At 36.4% G+C, this 20420-nt stretch overlaps 1 protein-coding gene across 1 annotated transcript in view; it reads right to left on the bottom strand.

Annotated features, from left to right (window-relative positions):
- PLXDC2 (plexin domain containing 2) overlaps positions 1–20420 on the bottom strand; it is a 251777-nt gene that overhangs the window by 107848 nt on the left and 123509 nt on the right. The window contains exons 3-4 of the mRNA XM_039709905.1: positions 7844–7990; positions 3011–3080 (exon numbers count right to left, since the gene is read on the bottom strand). Of these exons, the coding sequence (XP_039565839.1) occupies positions 3011–3080; positions 7844–7990 (217 nt within the window). The remainder of the gene's footprint in view (positions 1–3010; positions 3081–7843; positions 7991–20420) is intronic.

Here is a 20420-nt window from a genome sequence, read left to right as displayed (position 1 = left end):
ACTATCTATAGAAACGTGGGCAGAGACATGTCTGTATAGCAAAGAACCAATTATGAATTTTGTTAATAATTATTTCAATTCTAATATATAATTTATAAAATAATAAATAGCCTTCTCAAATACAAACTAAGACAACAGTGAATAAAACCCTCAAACTATTTCTTTTCACTACCCATTCATCCTTTTCTTAAACACAATCAGGTCATCAAAACTATTCAGAGGAGGAAATAACTATTAGCTAAAGAGAAAAAAAATTGAGTTTTAAACCACGGTGATTCCAAAATCATCCTAAGCAATTTGGGAACCCTATTATGCCACAGTGCACACTCCATGAAGAATGGCAGAAACAATTGGGGTTGATGTTTTTATTGTGACAGGGATTTATTGTGCCATTGTCCTCGACTTCCCTTTTAAGACGGCTATTTAATTTATGATTTGTATGTAAAAAACATTTTTAGTGTTGTCATTAGCATAATTAATAATATCCTGCTCTCCAGGAAGTGGACATCTGTCATGTGGGAGTCCTGTACACATTAACTTTGTCATTCTTTTGATGTCAGAATAACCTCTGGAGGTATTCCAGGTCTCTAATAATAGTAATGCCATTGTGAAATCTTGGTTACTAAGAAATAGCAGACCATAGAGTATATGAAGCATGTGGAACATGTATTCATCTTCTGTTATTATAAATCATTGGTGGTGAAGTGAGATGCTTAGCCTAGCAACAAAATTTGCAAATATATCTGAATTAGAACAATTTTAGAGAGTTAGTACAGAAATAAACCTTTCTTTTCCTGCTAGATGAATTTGGGAGCCCTATAGTTGCAATAAAGGTTGCATCCTGACAGAATAACTTACAGTTACTGAGCTTTATCAAGACAACATTTTAAAATCTATTATTAACTAGATCTTTTTCATGCTTAATTTTGAGGTGGAAAAATCATGAAAATGCCCATGGAAGACAAAAATATCTCTGTGCTAATGTCAATGGTGTACATTAAAAGGACGGATTTTAAAGTCATATTTAGCTTGACAATAATCCCTAGATCTATTTACAGCAATAATATTTTATTTAGTCCAAATGGAGTAAAAAGCAAAGCATAATTATCAGCCAGTGTTAACAGCAAGAGAAAAGAATCCTGCAGAGCTGCAGTCATTGCTATATTATTTTTTTTAAAGAAAACACAAGACAAAACCACTTAAATTCCTCATTTACTCTGTATCAAGAGGAAAAAAAAATGCACCTCACAATTTGCTACTACATAGTTCACTTCATGAGATTAACTTTCCTTCCAGGTCTTTTGGGTCTGATGGAGAAACTGGTCAGAGCAATGGATTAGTGAAAGTGGTAAAAGTAATAAAAATTCAGATATTTTAAATTTAAATTCAGATATTTTAAATTTTTAATTAATTTAAAGTTTAAATGAGAAGGCTCAACAGAATGGCCACACAAAAAAATTACTTGAAGAGAGTGAACTTTGTGAAATTTTAAGGAAACAAGCACAGTAGTAAGGAGGATGAACCCTGTCCTGGACACTGCTGTTTTAGCTTTGCAGGATCTATCCCATCCTTTCATGCTACACAAACCATGTGCTTGATTTTGGCAACCCATCAAAAGCAACTCCTCTAATAAAGAATACAGAACTAGGCATTGATGATCAAAATGAAACTAACAGCATAGCAGAATGGAAATCAGAAAAATCTCAAAATCAGTGTTTCTTGGATCATCTTATCCAAATCAGCATCAAAATGTTATTGCTGATCAAAAAGAGAAAACTGATACTGAAGTTACTTCATAATTCTGCATTCTTTTTTATCATTCTACTGCAAATCACTTTAATATCAGCCTTTATTTATCTTTGTCCAACACTTGTATTCTGCTTTGGTAGCAAAATGGAGATCCTGATGGGGAGCATGACAGGAATCTCTGTTACAGTTCACACTCTTGTTGAGACACTGTCTGCAATGCTAGCCCAATCTTTTAGTCATAACCCCCCCATTTAGGACTCCAGTGGGACATGGATATCCCCATATCATGTCCATCTGGACCCCATAGTAAGAGAAGGAGAAACTTTGATCAGGGACAGGTAGAATTGCTCCTGATGATGGTGGCTCCTATTTCTGCCTGCTTGTCCTGCCACATCTCCAGGCTGAGCACCACCAGCCAGGGTCCATGAACTTGCTGAACATGTTCAAGGACCAGACAATCCTCTGGGTGTGCTCTCCATGATGCTGCCTTTTGCCTCCCTGTTTTCATTTTTTTTACTATTACTCCTCCTTGTTTTCCTCACTTGTCATCTTCCACATCATCTCCTTTTCCTCATCTCATTAAAATCAAATTGTCTTTCAAGGAGTTGGAGTTGGGAAGGGAACAGGAGTTGATGGCTGTTCCCAGCACAGGAGATTGGTGCAAGCAGCAGGCAGCAGCAGTGCAAGGAGAGCCCCAGCTGTGAGCCATCAGAGCTGCCAGACTGGGAGCTCGAGCTGGCCCTACATCCCTTCTCATCCCACTCCTCTCATGGCAAGAGGAGAGGAAAACCATGGAACGTTTTCAGAGGCTGTACCACACTATGACAATGCGCTGCAATGGGTTTGCCTTACAGGTGACACTGGCCATACTTCTAGCAGCACTTCTGATCTTTGGGCAGGAAATCCTCTGCCCTTGTGCAGGCAAATCCTGCCTCCCTCCTGGTTCTCGCTGCAGCACTCTCACCTCCAGTGCAACTGCTAAACACACATACACCTGAGTTCTGGGGGAAATATCTAAACAGAAAAGGATTAATGCTGTAAAGTCTTACAATAAGATGAGTTTATAACAGTTCAACTTAAATTCTGGAAGTTTTAATCATATTGATATTTTGTGATTTTCTTTTTGTGGACAGGAAAATTTCCTAAATAAAAGCTGCAGTTTATATCTTGACATAAACAAGCAGGGATAAAAAAATGTTTTAAATAGCTGCAAGAAACTCTTCTCATCTTACTCAAAGTAAATGTTTAGAAAGCTACTTACCCCCAGTTGCCACAGTAATTTCACGTAGAAAATGTCCGTAAAATGGAAAATCAAAGGACAGGTTCACTCTCTGAAATGAATAACAGCAGAAAATAAAATCAATATTGAGCAGAACATTAAGAGAAGAAAAGACAAACAGTCATCTACTTCAAATATCTCCTTCACTGCCTTTTCTTTTCCTCACTGGAGCCTTGTTATTCTTAATTTGGAATTCCCAGTAGCTAACAGAAAAGAATTCTGAGGAGCACTTAAACACTTAAAACAGTGGATCATTATAACAGAAAACTTCAGAAAAGAAAATACATGAAGAGACATTGTAACACAGTCACAAGAATCAAATTAATAAAAGATTTGTAGAGTTTCTCCTTAAAAAATGACGCTTTAACCTCTTTCATAAAAGGACCCATCAATATCAAAGGCCTTAGCAATACCTATGTTTTACAGGATGCCTCCTACTTTGGCTGCTGGCTTTCTGCTGCTCTGCCACATGAGCCTTCAGATTGAAGTGCTGTCCCTGACATCCTGCTGCTGCCTGGGAGCTTGTCTGATGAAGGCTGGTCACTGGAAGGCAATTCCTCCATCAAACCCATGACACCATTCCCTAAAACTCTCTATACTGTCAGCTAGGAGATGGAGTAAAGAAATATTCAACTCTACTTAACCTACTTATTGAAAAATAAAATATAAAAATAAAATTTTAAAAATAACCTTTTTTTTTCCGCTCAGTCTACCTACAGGTGACTATCCTCTATCAGCTGAACTCATAGCAGAGAACTGTAATTTGGGGAATGAACTCTTCTCAACTAAGCTCACTATAAAGCAACATTCAAATTCAAACTAATTTTCCCTCTCTGCTTACAGCTTTATCTTTTTCATCTATTCCATTCTGTTCCCAAAGCTCAATGATTATTGTGGCCACTCATAATTATCACCTTGTGTGCTACCTGGTTAAGCTCTGGATAAATTAGTGGTCATGGCAGAAAGGAGTGCTGAAATCTCAGCATGGTCTTTTCACTGTTTGAATGTAATATCCTGTGAAAAACACATCTCTTCCACAATGGTACAAACAGTAAATATGAAATGAGCATGCATTCCTTCTTTTGGAGAATTTACTGCAGTAAAAACTGGTGTGAAGATCAGTTGTTGGTGACTGTCCCTCAACCGTAACTTTTGATGACTTCACTTAAGAAAGGGCAACAACCCAAACATTTTTAAAAAGTGGAGGGGGGAAAAAGAAGAAAAGTACTCATGTCTTTGTTTTCCCTCCTATTATTTCTGTTCTGTATTTGTTATTTTCAGATTGTATCCGAGTACTTCTTATCTCAGGAAGAATTATATTTACCTCAGCCAGAAATGTTTAAAGAATTATTTAGCATGAAATTAGCAGTTGAAGACTTACAGTAACTTTAAGTGTTTGGAAAGGGATGGAAAGATTTGCTTTCCATTTAAATGGAAGACAGAATTATGACAGGATTTATTAGCACATTTTTTTGTTTGTTTTTAATTAGAATGCAAAATCCATTTGCAATGTGTTAATTGGACTGAGTAGGTTCTAATGACCTTTTCTGTATATACATAAATATGGATGTACGACTGAACATTTCTAATCAAAAATGGCATATGCAAAAGACAGCACATGAATTAACTCACACAAATATTATTTTACCATGTTCTACAGCTTTCACTGCTGAAGTGTCTGCTACATCTATGAATGCACTCCATTTAAATTATGTCCTTGCTCTACTAAACATAATTTGAAGAACTCTGTTGAAACTACCAATATTCTGACCAAACTTTCCCTGTTTCCTTTATATGCCATTCTCCATTTTACCTTTTCACTTCGAATCAAAGTAACCATTCAACTACTTCAAATGAAAATTGTGACTCCTAATCTGTCTTCTAAGTGGCTGTAATATCAACATTAGTATAAAGATGTTTGCAACAAAAACTTGATGCCATTTCCACTCAAGCCTGATATAGATCTCTCACTGACTTAAGTCAAAATGCGATAGCTTAAATTCTGACAATGTAAAGATGTTTAACATAGCCAATTTTTTAGCATAATACTGTAATAACCAACATGATTTAAGTATTATTTTGAAACACAATATTCTAACAGTCACTAAAATTTTGCTTTTATTTTGATGCTAGAAAGCATATCTCATTTTTAAGAACGAATATCAGAATTTTTAATTCACTGAAATAAAAATATTCTCTCCACGCATAAATGATAGAATGGACTGGGAGAAAAGAGAGTTGTCATCCCAAGTGTGACATATCCTGTATTCTAGTTCAGTGTTTGAGTAATCCACTCTTAGATATCTAATTTAAACCCACTGAATATTAAAGCCAGCTCTAAATTTTATTATATGGTTAAGAAGATGGTGGCAATATATTGAAAAAAACACCTTAACTACTAGTGTTATAAATCCTGTACTGTTAGACATTTTAATTGTTCCATTAATATATGTTTGCTACTTTCCACAAAAAATTACTATGCTGTTTATAAAATCAAACCATCTCATGAATCCTCTCCAGGATTCTCTCCAGTCCTTATGACTTTTCTTGAGGAGCAAAACAAACTGACAGCTTCTGGGAACTCTCAGGATTATTTACTTCCAAATGAAGGAAAACACACAAATTGAGTGTAAAATTGTCAGCATTCAAAGAATCTCTGACATTGTAAATTAATTCCTTAATATTTAGCATGTGATAATTTAACTCCTGGTTCTATTGTCAAACTGGAGAATAATGTTTAGAAAATATAATGTAAATGATTGACTGCAAGATGTGCAAAATGGCCTTTTAAAAAGAGTAATGACAAAGTTTATGGGAGAGAAGGTAAGAGATTGCTGCAGAGGTATATATGACCTCAAAATATATGACTCTGCAGTCGTACAGCTATAAAAATCACATCTCTCTGTTAAACACCTTTGTTGTGTAGTACATATGGATGTTGTTTACTTGGACACACAGATACAAAAAATCAATTATAGATGCAAAAATAAGGAATAAAACCTTACAGGACGACTCTGCTACTTTTTAATACTTTGGGGGGACATGAAAGAGATCTGAAAAAGGGGTCTTTAAAACTCTATGTAGATATGGCTGCAGCCACTCAAATTCATAGTCCAAGATATTTGGGAAGGCATAAAAAGAGATGGATATCAGTGTACTAAATAGGGACCAGAGCTTTCTCTGCTGGAGCTGGAAGAAAGGCAGAGGGAGCACCTGACATCCAGAAGAAAGGTCTTAAACCACTCGCTTTTGGGAGAAACAGTTGAAGCCCTCAAGTTTCCATTTGTCATGCTTAATGGTCTCTACACTGACCCCACACCAGACCAAAAATACAGCCTTGTTCAAGCCTCTAGTTTAATAACTTCAACAAAATGTCCCCCGTGGACATTTTAGTTGCACCTTCTCAGGGATCCAAACGGAAACAAAAGTGCTTACAACAAAGACACGGAAGGGTGTGATCTTTACTAATCATTAGACATGGGTTAAAATTTTTAATTTATACATTAGCTTTTCTTTTGGCATATTTCCATTTTTTCCTCAACACAGAGCACCAGGATACCACATAAAGTACACAAGACAGACAACAGAGGTCCTCACTACCTCAAGGGTACCTTGAGGTTCTTTTTTTCTCATTAGAATCAAATTGCCTTAAGAAAATAGCTGATACAGTGTTTTATTAAGTCTACCCCAAAGATCTATAACTGTTTGAACCCTCTGCATTTGCATTATCCCTGACTGCCGACATTCTTTTAACTATGAAGGATATATTTTTTGAATTGGACTCTCTGTCAGTTACATGTGCTGGATTTATCACCTCACTGTGCTTTCCATATCCTGACTTAAATGCCAGAGTATTTCTTTCTGCTGCCTGTTGCACTCCTCTGAGAAGTCACATAGCTTCTGCCAGAAAACAGATTAACTAAGGAAAAGATGAATTAAACTTGTGCTTTCTCTCAGCTTTAAAACTGTTAAACACATCTGCATCTTTAAAAACTGTAGAACTTTTAAGTAAGGCATTCACTTGATTTTGTTTTAAACTGGCAAAACCCAAGGACTTCTTTTTGGATCTAAGTTGCTGAATGGATGAAACAAGTCTCTTCAATCATACTTCTGAACTGTAATTTTCTGTATTTAATTTATGCTAATATTGGCTCTTCTACGCATGCAGCTTCTAGCCACAGGTGAGAACTGAGAATACAGCAAATCATACAGTATTTGCTTCCATTTCTAAGTGTGTGAGCCCATTATTTTCACATCCACCTTACCAGCAGCATGACTACAATAAGTTAAATATGATTGTTATTTACACTCCAATTTATTTATTTGCTGATAACCTAAAATTGCGATCACATAATTTCTATTACTATATGACATTCTCATGAGCTTTATCCGTTGTGCCAAAAGGAAATATAAGAATGAAACCTCATGTAAAATAGAAGTGTAACCATACCACATGAGAGACTTAAAACTTCATGAACCTCATCCTCAACCCAGCTCTTTTACTATTCAACTCAACAGCAAAAGTCCCTCTGATTTCAGCAACAGAAGTGGTTTACCATTTGATAGTTTTTGATCTTTAGGAACAGAGGGAAATTTTAAATATACTTGTAAAGACATCTTTGAAGGACTGTTACAGAAAGTTCAAAAAGTTCAAAGAATCATTTGATAACAATAGTGTTAAGACTTCCACAGCTTAACTAGAATTCAAAGACACAGCTCTATGAACAATAGTCATGATACATAGTAATACTGCTATGTGGATCTCTGGGTAAAACATCCATGTTAGTCAAAAAAGAAAATGATAAAATAACTTACTGCTGCTTGACGATGGGTGTTGGAAAGGATCCCGTGAATCTTTACTTTGTCCTTCTCCATTTGGTCTATATTGACCCACAAATCCCGACTGGTAGAATCATAGGGGCCATATGTCCTTGATGTATAATAATTATGATCTGTATCCTCCTGAAAAAGGGAAAAAACACAGAAAAAACCCCAGATTATAATGGAAGATGCACCTTAATTTTATATAAAACTCACCCTTGAAATGCTGAGTTCTGTTGCTCCTCAAAGAACCTCAGCAATGAAGATAAAAAGAGTAAAAATTGTAAATATATTGCAGAGATAGCTTTGTTCCTAACCACTAGCAGTTGACAAGGCAGTTACCTCTTGCAATCATCTTATATTATGATTATAATGTTCACTATCCCAAGTACCAATCATACAGCTTGTGTAATAACCACTTCAGTGAAATCTAAGGCAAAATGTTTGATGTCTTCTGAGGCAAGATAGACAGTTCCTGTAACAATGGCCACACTCTAATGAAGCCATGAGAACTATTAATGGATAACACCTTAAAAATTTTGTAGATTTTGACATTTCTGAACATAAGTCACTATTTAAGAACATCCAAAAGATTCCTAATAGCTGTAGGCTTACATTGCTCTGTTATTTTAAATCTCCAAAGCCTGGTTTACTGTAGATTTGCCCCTCCAAGATACACAAATATATAGATATTTGTAGAAGAAATCTTCCTAATTCTTGAGGTTTTAAAAAATACAGTAGTTGCTGTCATGCTCCCATCACAGCAAATTTTTGTTAAGGTTAATTACTGTGAAGGTCTCTGTCTTCCTATCTAAGACCAAAAAAAAGAAAAAAAGAAAAAAAATTGTTTGGTCTGAGGCAAGAAATGAAACTCATCTCATATTCCCAGTCTTCCTTTACTCAAACCAAGCTTTTGCAACCACAAAATATTTAAATCAACAGCATTGCCAGCTTTCTGCTGAATAGCTACAAGTAATTCTGTAAAAGTAGTACATGCTAGTATTTCCTCATTTCCTCCCCTTCTAAAACAATGTAAAAAGCCCCCAAAGCCTCTATGATAGAGTTTGAAAATTAACATAATCTCAGCAAATAAAAAGTACAATACAAAATTGAAGAAGAGGACTTGGAATTTGGAATTACCCTAGTGATGAAGATATTTTCCACCTGCTGTACCTCCTGTATCCAGTCAGCCACATGGGAGTACCCTCAAATCAGGCTGTGCTGCCAAGCAGACCTGACATCCCCTCCCCACAAACCCAGATCATACACAACCCATTCCTATTGACATGATCCTGAGCTGGAGGCACACATGACAAGGACTTATATCCTAATGACATCAGTCATGTTCTAGATTAAACATATTGACCATAAATCCAGTTTCAACCATTACTGATGCATCTTACTTTACTTGTTGCAGAAATAATCAGGTTATTTCTTCCTGGACAATTTCTCTGTCTTCTGCTGTATTTTGCATGCCAGGATGTACTTTATATGTCCAGTAAATCTCAGTAACAATTCTGAAGCAATTTCTAATAGATTCACCAGCTCTAGGTTAGTCACACAAGTAAACATAATTAAAACTATACTGTCAGGAAGATGACAAAAGCCAGCCACCTTACCAAATTCTTTCCTCCTTTAATGGTCAACAGAAACAGTTACTGCTGTCATGCATGCAATAGAGGTACTGAAAATTAAAGGGTTTTGAAAACAAATATATATATTCCCAGTCCAATTTATCATTCTGAAAAAAATTTCTTTAGTAAATAATGGTCACATTTAAGGCATGCAAAATCTCAAGGAAAGAGCTCCAGAGACAAATAACAAATAATTACCACAACAGTTTGCTTCAGATAAACATGCAATATTTAAACTATAGTCAAAACTGTACAAAGTTTTTGCATTTAATTTTTTTAATATAGCTAACAAAGCTACCCCAGTTAATTTCTAGTACCTAAGCCCCCACCTCCACAACTAGAAGGCTCTAGCACTGAGTCTAGTTGGTAGCTCTGTAAGAATGTTTTAAATGGTATCTTGACCCGCACCTAAAGTAGATTCATCATACAGATTGTAAATCAAACACTTAAATTATAGCCTTCAGCTCAAGATTTTGGCACTATATGAGGAATTGTTTATGTCTACCAAATTTTGTGTATAAAAAGTCTTGTTTAGTATTTTAATCCAAGTTAAATAATCTTAGATTATTTATCTATTCTGGAAGGAAACAAATTTGCTTCTAATTCAATGGAAGCAAAGGAAGACAGAATTCCTCTTCATAGCCTTCATGCAGAGATATTTTATGAATATACTATTAATTATTTCTCTCTCCTATCATAATTTTTATTAATCCCATCTGTAAATTTACAATCTGAAACAAAAAGTCACATGCAGCTAACTACTATAGTAGATGTGTGCAGCTTGGGAGCTCCAAAATAAGAAAGGATCCAAGCTTCTGTTCCAAGTCATTGCTTTCATCGTTCCTAATTTGCATTACCATGGAAATGAAATTCTTGGAATCTTTAATAAAAATTATTTTATAGGTATCATTAGATACCTACAACTTTTCATTCTGTCAGACCTGTTTATATTCTTTTGCTAATTGTATCTGCTTCATAATGCATTCCATTCCCTACAGGTAGCTGCTATACAAGAAGATAGAAAAATGTTTAAGAAATTCTACTGAATTTGCATGTAAACTGCTCAGTGAAGAAAAGAATTTTATATATGAAACAGATTTAGAGTTTTACTGATAATTAAAATTATATAAAGATACAATTATGAAGAGGAACAAACTTTTCAGTATCTATTAGTGACATAGAAGCATGTTACTGAAATGGTAAGCAGAGAACATACCCTTTACTGCTTCAAGAAAGCTTTCATTTTTTCTTTCTTTTTCAGGTGTTTGGGGGATATGAGCATTATCTCTCACTGGAGAGTGCAATTCTGTCCAAATTCTGTTTGTATATGAAGTACATAGCACCTTTCTTCTACGGAACAGTACAGCATTAAAGCAATGGATTTTCCCAGATATTCTTTGCACCAGCTATGAGGATTACTGTGGCAACCTTTGTGACTATAAAGGGAATATTTATTAGTACATCTCTTATAACACTTTTCTTTTGGGGAAATGAGTTATTTTTAACCTCAGGCAATACTTGATGCTGAGTTGCCATCTTATTGCTGATTGTAGAAATTAATTTCTTAGCTTTCACAAACAATATTGTCTGATGACACTTTGAATATATTCCCATACAACTGAACTTTTCAGGAAAGCTGAATACATGCATTACTCATAAAAGCTCAGCACAACTGAAGATTAAGGCTTCTTTAAATATTTGGTGTTCAGTATTTTTTCAAATTCAAAGACTTAACATCCATTCCACACATTAGATACACAGATAATCCCAAATACATTCTAAATGTCACATACTTATTTTATCAACAACTGCTGTTGCTTAACAGATTAAGACTTCCAGTGTGTGATGTGATCTTTCACAATCAAGATAACATAAAGTACCTATATGTGATATTTAAAAGTAACAACTACATTATGCTTCTGACATTAGTTCAGATGATTAACTGGGATTCTGGCCAAATATAGGCATGTACCATAGTACCAAAACAAACATGAAAGTATAAAGCTTCCTCTCAGTGAGTCCTGGGTTGCAAGATGTGGGTGGGTGTGTGTATTCTATTCCCATCTGTTAGAAGTGGGGTGGTTATCTTCTGTTAATTGGGCAGGTTTTTTTATCTCTTCCATGACCCATCTTCCCTCTGGGGGAGGGAATATCTTCTGTTAATGGGCCACTGAGTCTTACTGCATGACTGATAAATTTACATCATCCCTTTGTGAGATGCTCTGCCCAGTGGGAGGAGCCAAGTATTCCTACCTGGATATAATCTCAGTTTTGGAACACCACAGGAGCTCCTTCCCACAGGATTCCCAGAGGAAGACCAGGCCCATCTATACCACCACTGGACCTTCAGAGGAAAACTCCACCCTTCTACAGGATCACTGCTCCAACAGAACCACACCTGTCACTGAAGAAGGACTGCAACCACATTTAATGGGACTTCCTACCTGGATATAATCTCAGTTTTGGAACACCACAGGAGCTCCTTCCCACAGGATTCCCAGAGGAAGACCAGGCCCATCTATACCACCACTGGACCTTCAGAGGAAAACTCCACCCTTCTACAGGATCACTGCTCCAACAGAACCACACCTGTCACTGAAGAAGAACTGCAGCCACATTTAATGGGACTGCTGCCAGCTCCCTGACCCACAGGGTGTCAGGTCGTATTCTGAATCTATCAGTGTTGTTTTGTGTTACTGCATTGTTTATTTTATTTTTATTTTCTTCCCTAACAAAGAACTGTCATTCCTACTCCCATATCTTTGCCTGAGACCCCTTTAATTTCAATATAATAATAATTTGGAGGGAGGGGGTTTACATTTTCCATTATAAGGGAGGCTCCTGCCTTCCTTAGCAGACACCTGTCTTTTCAACACGAGACACAATGGAGACGCCATGATTCTATGATGATACAATCACATAAGTAAACATGTGACTTTTTAGATTTAATTATTTTCCTGTCACATTTTTTTCTTTAACAGATATTGAAAAGTAATATAAATCTCTAGGAGTCAGAGGATATTATCAAACAAGATTTAGGAGTAAAAGTTGCTGTTGAATCCAACTGCATGAATATTTTGTTTTTAAACACTGGATTCAATTTAATCCAAACCACAGACATTACTGAACAAGAAGTTCTGTCATCTCTCAAGCTCTCTCTGTGTAAGGCTGTTATTGAAGAAAACGAATAACTTCAACCAGAGAAAAAGCAACCAGGAATGAGCTCTGCTGTTGCACAATAGTATGTTGTAGAAAAAGTCTTACTTTCCTGAGAAAGGAAAGGAAGACATCCACAAGGCAAATTATTATGGATCAACCAACCAGATGGCCATTACATTTCAGCAGATTGTTTTGGCTGCCTTCCCCTTGTACTGGAAAATTGTTTGTGACATTATCAATGAAAAATCAATCAATTCATCAATCATCTCATCCAAGGATCCTTATCATCAGATCTTCCTTATCAAGTGTCATGAGTTATTGCCAGATGCAATAGAAGACATAAAGACTGCATTTAATTTGATAACTGATGTACCTTTAAATATGCTATTTAATTGAAATTGCATTTCCAGCTTCAACTGAGATGACGATATAATGTAAAAGCTCTGAAGCCCTCAAGGTTATAATGGTAGACTTTACAGATACTTAATTTTAGCACTATGAATGGAAGGTCTGGTATCTGATTTTTAACAAAATACATCAAGAAATTGCTCAAATATTGTCAAATTCACAGACTAGGTTTATTTTTAAATTAACTGAAATTTCTGCTAATATTTGCCCCAAAAATTAGATCCAAGAAAATTTATCACCAATTACTAATTTCAGTATTTACTTCTGAATACAACATTTCTACATTAATAGCCTATGCAATTAATCAGAGAATTGTGTTTTCCATAAGGTGCATTTGTAGACTAAAATGAAAACACTGAAAGAAGAATACATGCAATTCTATATTTTAAAACATTTTTACTTTTCAGCAAAAAAGCAAATATATCAACACTGGATATTTAGATAAAGGAAATAAGCTAGCAATTACAATAATTTCCCTAAGGAATAAAGCAGTCCTGGCAATCAATTTTGTAGAGCCAAAACACCCTTTCTATTTAAATAAGACAACAACAATGTGCCCCTGCACACACACAGCCAAAACAGCTCCCTCAAAGCTATTTGTACTTTTATCCAATCACATGTAATGCTGGCTACTCTCTTATGGTATCTCTGCCTACCACATCAGTAAAATACAGCCAAAAGTGACTTCTGAATTGTTTCAGACTTTTGTTAGAAGATTGTTTTTAGATTTCTGAGCACTATTTTAATCCCCACCAGCTAAAAGCAGCCCAAGGGGGAGAACAGAGGTGACAGCTTGGATAGGACTTGAGCCAGCTCTGCATTGCAGGTGATGGAAAGCCTCTTCTTAAGAGCACGTTTTTGGGCCCTGAGAAGGGGCAAGTGAGATGCATGGTCACACTCTGCATTACCTGGGCAGGAGAAACATGTGTGTATGGTGTTGCAACTGATTTTTCTCATTTATTTATTTTCTTTAGGCTGACACTGACTGAGACAGGGGCAGCTGTCAAGGACACATGGAGAACATTCCTAGTACAATAGCCACTAGCACAGGAGATGAGACAGTACAAGAGAGGATCACCTATCCTGAGATGGGGTCCTAGTGGAAAGATTAAGGCCAGGGGAAATGGGGCTAGAGACACTCTGCATTCTGCTGCCACATAGCTAATTCTAATATAATACTGTAATTACAATCATAACATAGCAATGCTATCCTTTACAGGTTTATAGGATCTGATAATCGAAGAACCCTGAGGAATACTTAACTTGAACTGGCCTCTCAAAACATGAAAGCTCTAATTTTGGTAGGTAAACATGTGGATTACAGCATAGTCTTACAGAGGATATATATAGGGGCTGCTCCTTAGGAAGCATGGTTGTTCTGAGCTGCTCAGAATTACCAATTTCATAAGCACTTTGCATCAAGGATAAACTCTCTACTGTTCAATTTCTTAACAAAAGTCTTTGTTCTGTACTAATCTACTGAGGAAACATGCAATTTAGTGAAGTGCTTTTTCAGTGACTTGCTGCTTTCATAGTGACAAAGCTCCAATCTGCTGGCTTTTCTTTTTATTTTTTTTTTAAATATCTGATATGGGACAAATGAAGGAAATATACATACATACATATATATATATACACACACACATATATATATATATAAATAAATATGGGCATAGCATACATAGTTTAAATCAACCATCAGCTTGTGAATATCATGGTTTATGACAAAAACCCTAGCAAAATCCATTTTGAACAACTAATATAATGATATAATGACTAGTGAATGAGAGAATGAGAGGAAGCCAAACTAATAGAAGATGAGATTCTGTATTGGAGTGCGTTGGTATTAAAAATGATATCTCACACTACATTCTCCAAGAAGAGGCTACATGAGTACTCTGCAGAGTCCTGAAAGCCTGTTGTGTGTGTGTGCAGTAGTCCTCACACTCAGGTTTTCAATAGGACCAGTATGGAAGTCACTTTGCCCAGAATCTCACAGATTTACCTCCAGAGGTTGTTATGGTAAACATTAAATGCTCTCATCAGCAGGGATGAAACAAAAGATTTATCCCACGTCTCTCCCCCCATGCAGACACAAGGCTTTATGCAGCTCTGTAACAACTTAAGTTCCCAGATTTTAAACTGCACTTTTCCGAGCTTCTGACAGCACCTATAATGGAGAGTCACACATGCTGACAGACATTCTGCAAGAGAAGGATGCCATAAAACTGTTATTAATCCAAAAAGCCATTTAGTCTTTGCAGCTTAGTGAAAAGTCAATGTGGAGTCACTGCCTTTTTCATGATATTCAGCTGCTTCTGAAAGGAACCTTCCCTCTTGAGGACTGCTATAAAACTGTCAGCCTATTTAGGGGTCATTACAGCAGGCTTATAAAACCCTTTGGACTGTCTTGTCATATGAGACAAGCTTCAAAAGAGCAAAAATCTCTGCAATGCCTTACTTAAGAAAGGAAAAAAGCCAAATCACCAGTCACTCAAAACCCAATTACAGTAGGGAAATATTTATTATGCAGTTTTGTTCCTGATTTGTGGGAGCAGAAGTCTGAGAAATGATATTGAAAATGCATCTTTATTAACTGCTCTGTGTTGCATCCTCTCCACTAAAAGAAAATAAAAAAATCCAATTTCAATACAATGCCCAAAAAATGTCTAGCAGAAATTTTATTTTTGTGTAATTATGACACAGGTTTTAGAGTTTTTATTCTCATTTTTAGATATGTATAAATGACTGAAGGGTTCATGAAACTGAAACTGTAAAAATGACTTTTTGTATACATGAAAACCTATCTGCCAGGACTAGACTACAGAGCATTAGTGGTTATGACACCACATCTGTTACCAGCTCCATTCTTGGGTGGCTTATGACTCCAGATAATAACATAAATAACTACATTTTTGTCAAGTTAGCATTTAAACATTTAGTGTTTTAGTCTTTTAAAGATCCACTTCCTGTGCAGAGTATGACAAACTGTGTTTCTGAGCATATGTACTTTGACCTACTTACAGCCACACTTGGGCAATATTTTTCCTCCCCCTAAATATGTAAGTTCAGTTTAGTATTATACACCTTCTTTTTTTTTTTTTTTTTCCATCCAGGTATTAATTAGAGTAACTTTAAATTCTCTGTAGCCTTTGTATTCCCCCACTGTATATTCAAATGCCGGAAGATGCAAGTCATCCTTATTTCCTGCTCTTTGACATTTCTCTATTGGAAGAGATGTGAGGAAAACAGCAACCAAGACCTAACCAAGAGCCCTGAGGCGTCACATGAGGAGGGGGAATGGCAAATATAAACTGGTAGGGAAAATGTTACAGATCTGAAGCATTAACTTGATATTGGCAGGTATAATTTGTAGTGGATCAAGGCTTTCCATAGAACAGTGCAGGAAGCTGCCTCCATGCTCACTGGTATGAGATGCAGTTCCTAAGCTGTTGATATTGTGTTTCAGGGGTCCATCAGGGTTTTGAGCCAAAATTGTAGTGCAATCAGTTGTAGGAACATATATGATCAATACAAAGTTGATATAGGCAGGAGCATGGGTTAATTAATGCAGTAGCATTTTACTTGTGGGGATAAAGCTTATTCTGAAGCTTTTAAATGTGACCCACACACACCTCACTCAGCACCAGTTTTGCCAAAGTCATGCAGTTCAGTCCAGCTGTGTCTGGTGAGCATAGAGACAGACCATGCCCATCAGAGAACCTGAGCAACACAGGACAACCTGCACCACCATGGCTTCCCTGGGGAACACTGGTTTTAAACAGATTGCAAACAAACTGGTAATTTATTTAGCCACAGAATTTTCTAGTTTAGCTCTCATGCACAACACACATGAAGCTTTAGTTACTAAAACATGGGACTGGCTGAAATCTGCAATCAGTACGCAAAATTTCAAAATCACTGCTCGTGGCTTACAGAGAAAGACAGTGATTATGAAAGTGGTCATAAATTTCTACTGCTCTTTTGTTTGGAAAAAGTATGCATTTTGCTTTACTCACATGTCTTTTTCTGTATACATCTGTAAGAGCATTTCAGTCTGGATTGTGTACACAAGCATTTTGAAAAAAATGCTATGTACAGATTTACCAAACTGTTATCACCAGCCACATTTCTTAAGGACTTGTCACAGAAATGCTTATTTATCAGATCTTGCAGTCACGCTCAATAAAATAAATAAATCCCCTGAGAACTCATGTGCCACAACTCTAAGACATCACATTTAATTGAGATGCTTGATGAGTTACATGTTGTCTAGACAGGCGTGTCCAAGTTGCTGCTTTTGCCTGACATCAGGCTCCAAACAAGATTTCTGCAGAATATGAACTGTTTTTTCTTTAAAGAGGAATACTCCGTGCATTTCACAATTACTCAGACAACATCAGGATGCTAAGTAATATCTTCCCTCTGTTGTCTCTGAAAAGTACTCCCTTCAAGTTAACCTAGAGTGCTGTTGAACCAATATATTCAAATATTTCAAAATTATAACAACACATTGTTTTAGTTTTGATGTTATTTTTTCTTGTGTCTAAATCTCTATTACTCTTCCAGAGGAGATTGATCCAAAGTGGAATGTTGCATAAACTTGTGTTTCCTTTTTTGTCTTTCATCTAAATACAGGACACTAAGAAGAAAAATCACAAGGCATTACAGAATTACTTTTGACTTGAAAGGTGTCTTTTGACAATTTCAAGGAATGGAAGGGATGCAAAACATCTTAGCACTGAAAACCAGTGAAAGATGAAGACATGAGATTTAACTTGTGTTTCAAATCAATATTTTTTTACAGGTGTGGGGTTGGTGGCGTGGTAAGTAAGATAGGGGGAGAGGAAAAGAAAGGAGGAATCTCAACATTTTGACGTTAATACAATTTATTAGTATATCTGTAAAAAAAAAAACAACAAAAAACCAAACCAAAACAACAGCAACAAAAAAACAAAACCAACAACAAAACCCCTATTTTATCCTTTCAGACTCAGATAAAAATATAGGTAGATGAGCAGCAGGTTATTTGGTGTGCAGGTTGGATACTTCAGTGCAGCAGTCTATCCAGGAGCTGGGTTTGTAAGCACTCATTATCAGAACCACAGATCTATTAAATGCTGTCAGTGATTTACCAGCTCCTTCAGCTCCACTTTAGAACAATCCGAATACACACTTTAACTGCACTGCCTGTACTGACCATGGATGAGATCTAATTACTAAGCACTGGAGGAACCCAGGGCCATCTGAAAATTGCAGATATGATTCAGGACCTGCAGCTAACCTTTATCCTACAGGAGCAGCAGTGGACCCTTCAGTAAAACTACAGCCTAAAATTATATCAGACATCTATAGCTAGGCACCTTTCACCTTAAATTTCCACCAACTTTGATCACAGAATAGTTTGTATTGGAAGAGACCTTGTTCCAATCCCCCAGCCATGGGCAGGGACACTTTCCAGTAGACCAGGTTGCTCAGAGCCCATCCAACCTGGCCTTAAAATCTTCCTGGTATGAGCCATCCAAATTGCTCTGGTCAACTTCACCAAGGGCCCTGCTGTCCTCATGGCAAATACTTTTTTGCTAATATCTCATCTTGACCTATCTTCTTGAAGCCATTTCCCCTTCTAACACTCCATGCTCTGGTGAAAACTTGCACATTCCTTGTCTATGCCACAGGCATCTATACTTAGGTTTCCAAACTGAAAAGCTGAATTTCACCTCCAATTTCAATATTAGCTGCAACTAAAAAAGAAAAGCACTAATTGTACCAACTCCAATGTCTTTTAGCAATCACAGACACCTAATATTTTGTATAAATTCATGTTTGCTATTGGAGCAGTATATAGATGTGTACTACCCTTCATTGAATGTTTATATTAGAACAAAACCTCTGCAATGTATTTAAGAAATTACCTTGATTTCCAAGGTAATATGCCTCATATAAGAAAAATTAACATTGTGTATACTGTTATAGAGTAAATTATCGAATCAAAAGTCTATTTCCAGGTTTATTGAAAAAAAATTTCTCAGGAATTAATTGCTGCTTCTTTCAACTATATAGGCAGTAATTTTGACTCAACACAGAGTTGGGAGATTTGTTTTCTAGACAAATAGGGACATTGGGGGCACTAGCTTATGACTATGGAATGAAGATGTTCCAAACATCCTCATCAAACTTGCTATAATCCACTGTGTCAGCCAATATAATACCCCCTCAAAATGAGCACCCACCAAGTTGTTGACCTATGTTAGCCAGATCTAAGCAGTAGCACTTTGGAGCCAGATCATGTCTGCTCTAGCACTGCAAGACACTTTTCATACACCAGAAGAGAGGCATCCATACTTTGCCTGGAGCAGGAAGAACCCAAGAAACAGCTTGCTTTGTTATCTGTGCTGGAGCAGAATACCTCTGAGAGATCTTGGCACTTTATCCCTCAAGACATTTACTGCTCCACCTAGATGAAATCAGACAGATAGGATTTCCATCTGCAATTTCTCCCTCTTCCTGCTTTTGTTGCTAAGGTTACAGAAAGAATGCTCGGAAAATGATGCTTTATTTAAAAATTGAAGTATGAAATTGTGAAGAATTATGCAGCTTACTACAAATGCATGAAGCAAACCTCCAGCAGCCATGTCACATCTCTCTAACTTTTGTTAACTGTTGTGCCATGTTTGATATTCTTTTGGGAATTTTCCCCCTTGTAATTCACACTGCAATTTTCTGCACATGCTCCAAGATCTCCTGTTGCCAATTTTGTTTTCCAGAAATAAGTATACTGTTTCTTTACTAATGGTCTGTGAACACTTAGACAAGCTGCACATGAATGCATGCCAGTATTATAGAAAAAAGAAGAAACCAAATAAATCCCTGGTATTTCCATTAGTTATTTCTGTTCTGTGTATGAAATACTACAGCTCCTAGAAATGTTTCGTCAGCATTTTCTTCAGCAGTTGAAAACATTTAACTGGCATTTTTGGAAGAATAAATGAACATTTTACAAATGGAACTTTCTTGACTCTGATTCCCCTTTTGATATAGATTTTGAGCATTGGCCCCATTTATTATTCTCTTTGCAAAATCTGTGTAAATCATAAAATCACAGTGAGGATAGATCATTTACTTTGGCACAGATACTAAATTTACAGAGTCACAAGAAGTGTCTGACCAAATCTGAAACAATGGACCCATCTGTTTACATGCCATGTTGTTACTGTTTTGGGATAACAGATAATTGACTTTCCTATATTAAAGAAGTATGAAAGATTTGGAGAGACACTGAGTAATCCATCAATGTCAGCAGAATTCCTGCAGCTTTGAAAATCTATCCCTAAGGACTGGTACTATCCAAACTGGAGTTGTGTGGCTTA

The sequence above is a fragment of the Passer montanus genome, unplaced genomic scaffold (genome assembly GCF_014805655.1).
Source record: "Passer montanus isolate IOZ18808 unplaced genomic scaffold, ASM1480565v1 scaffold10, whole genome shotgun sequence".
Lineage (NCBI taxonomy): Eukaryota > Metazoa > Chordata > Aves > Passeriformes > Passeridae > Passer > Passer montanus.
The sequence above is the reverse complement of the archived record's forward strand: the minus strand, read 5'-3'. Positions and strand labels throughout refer to the sequence as shown.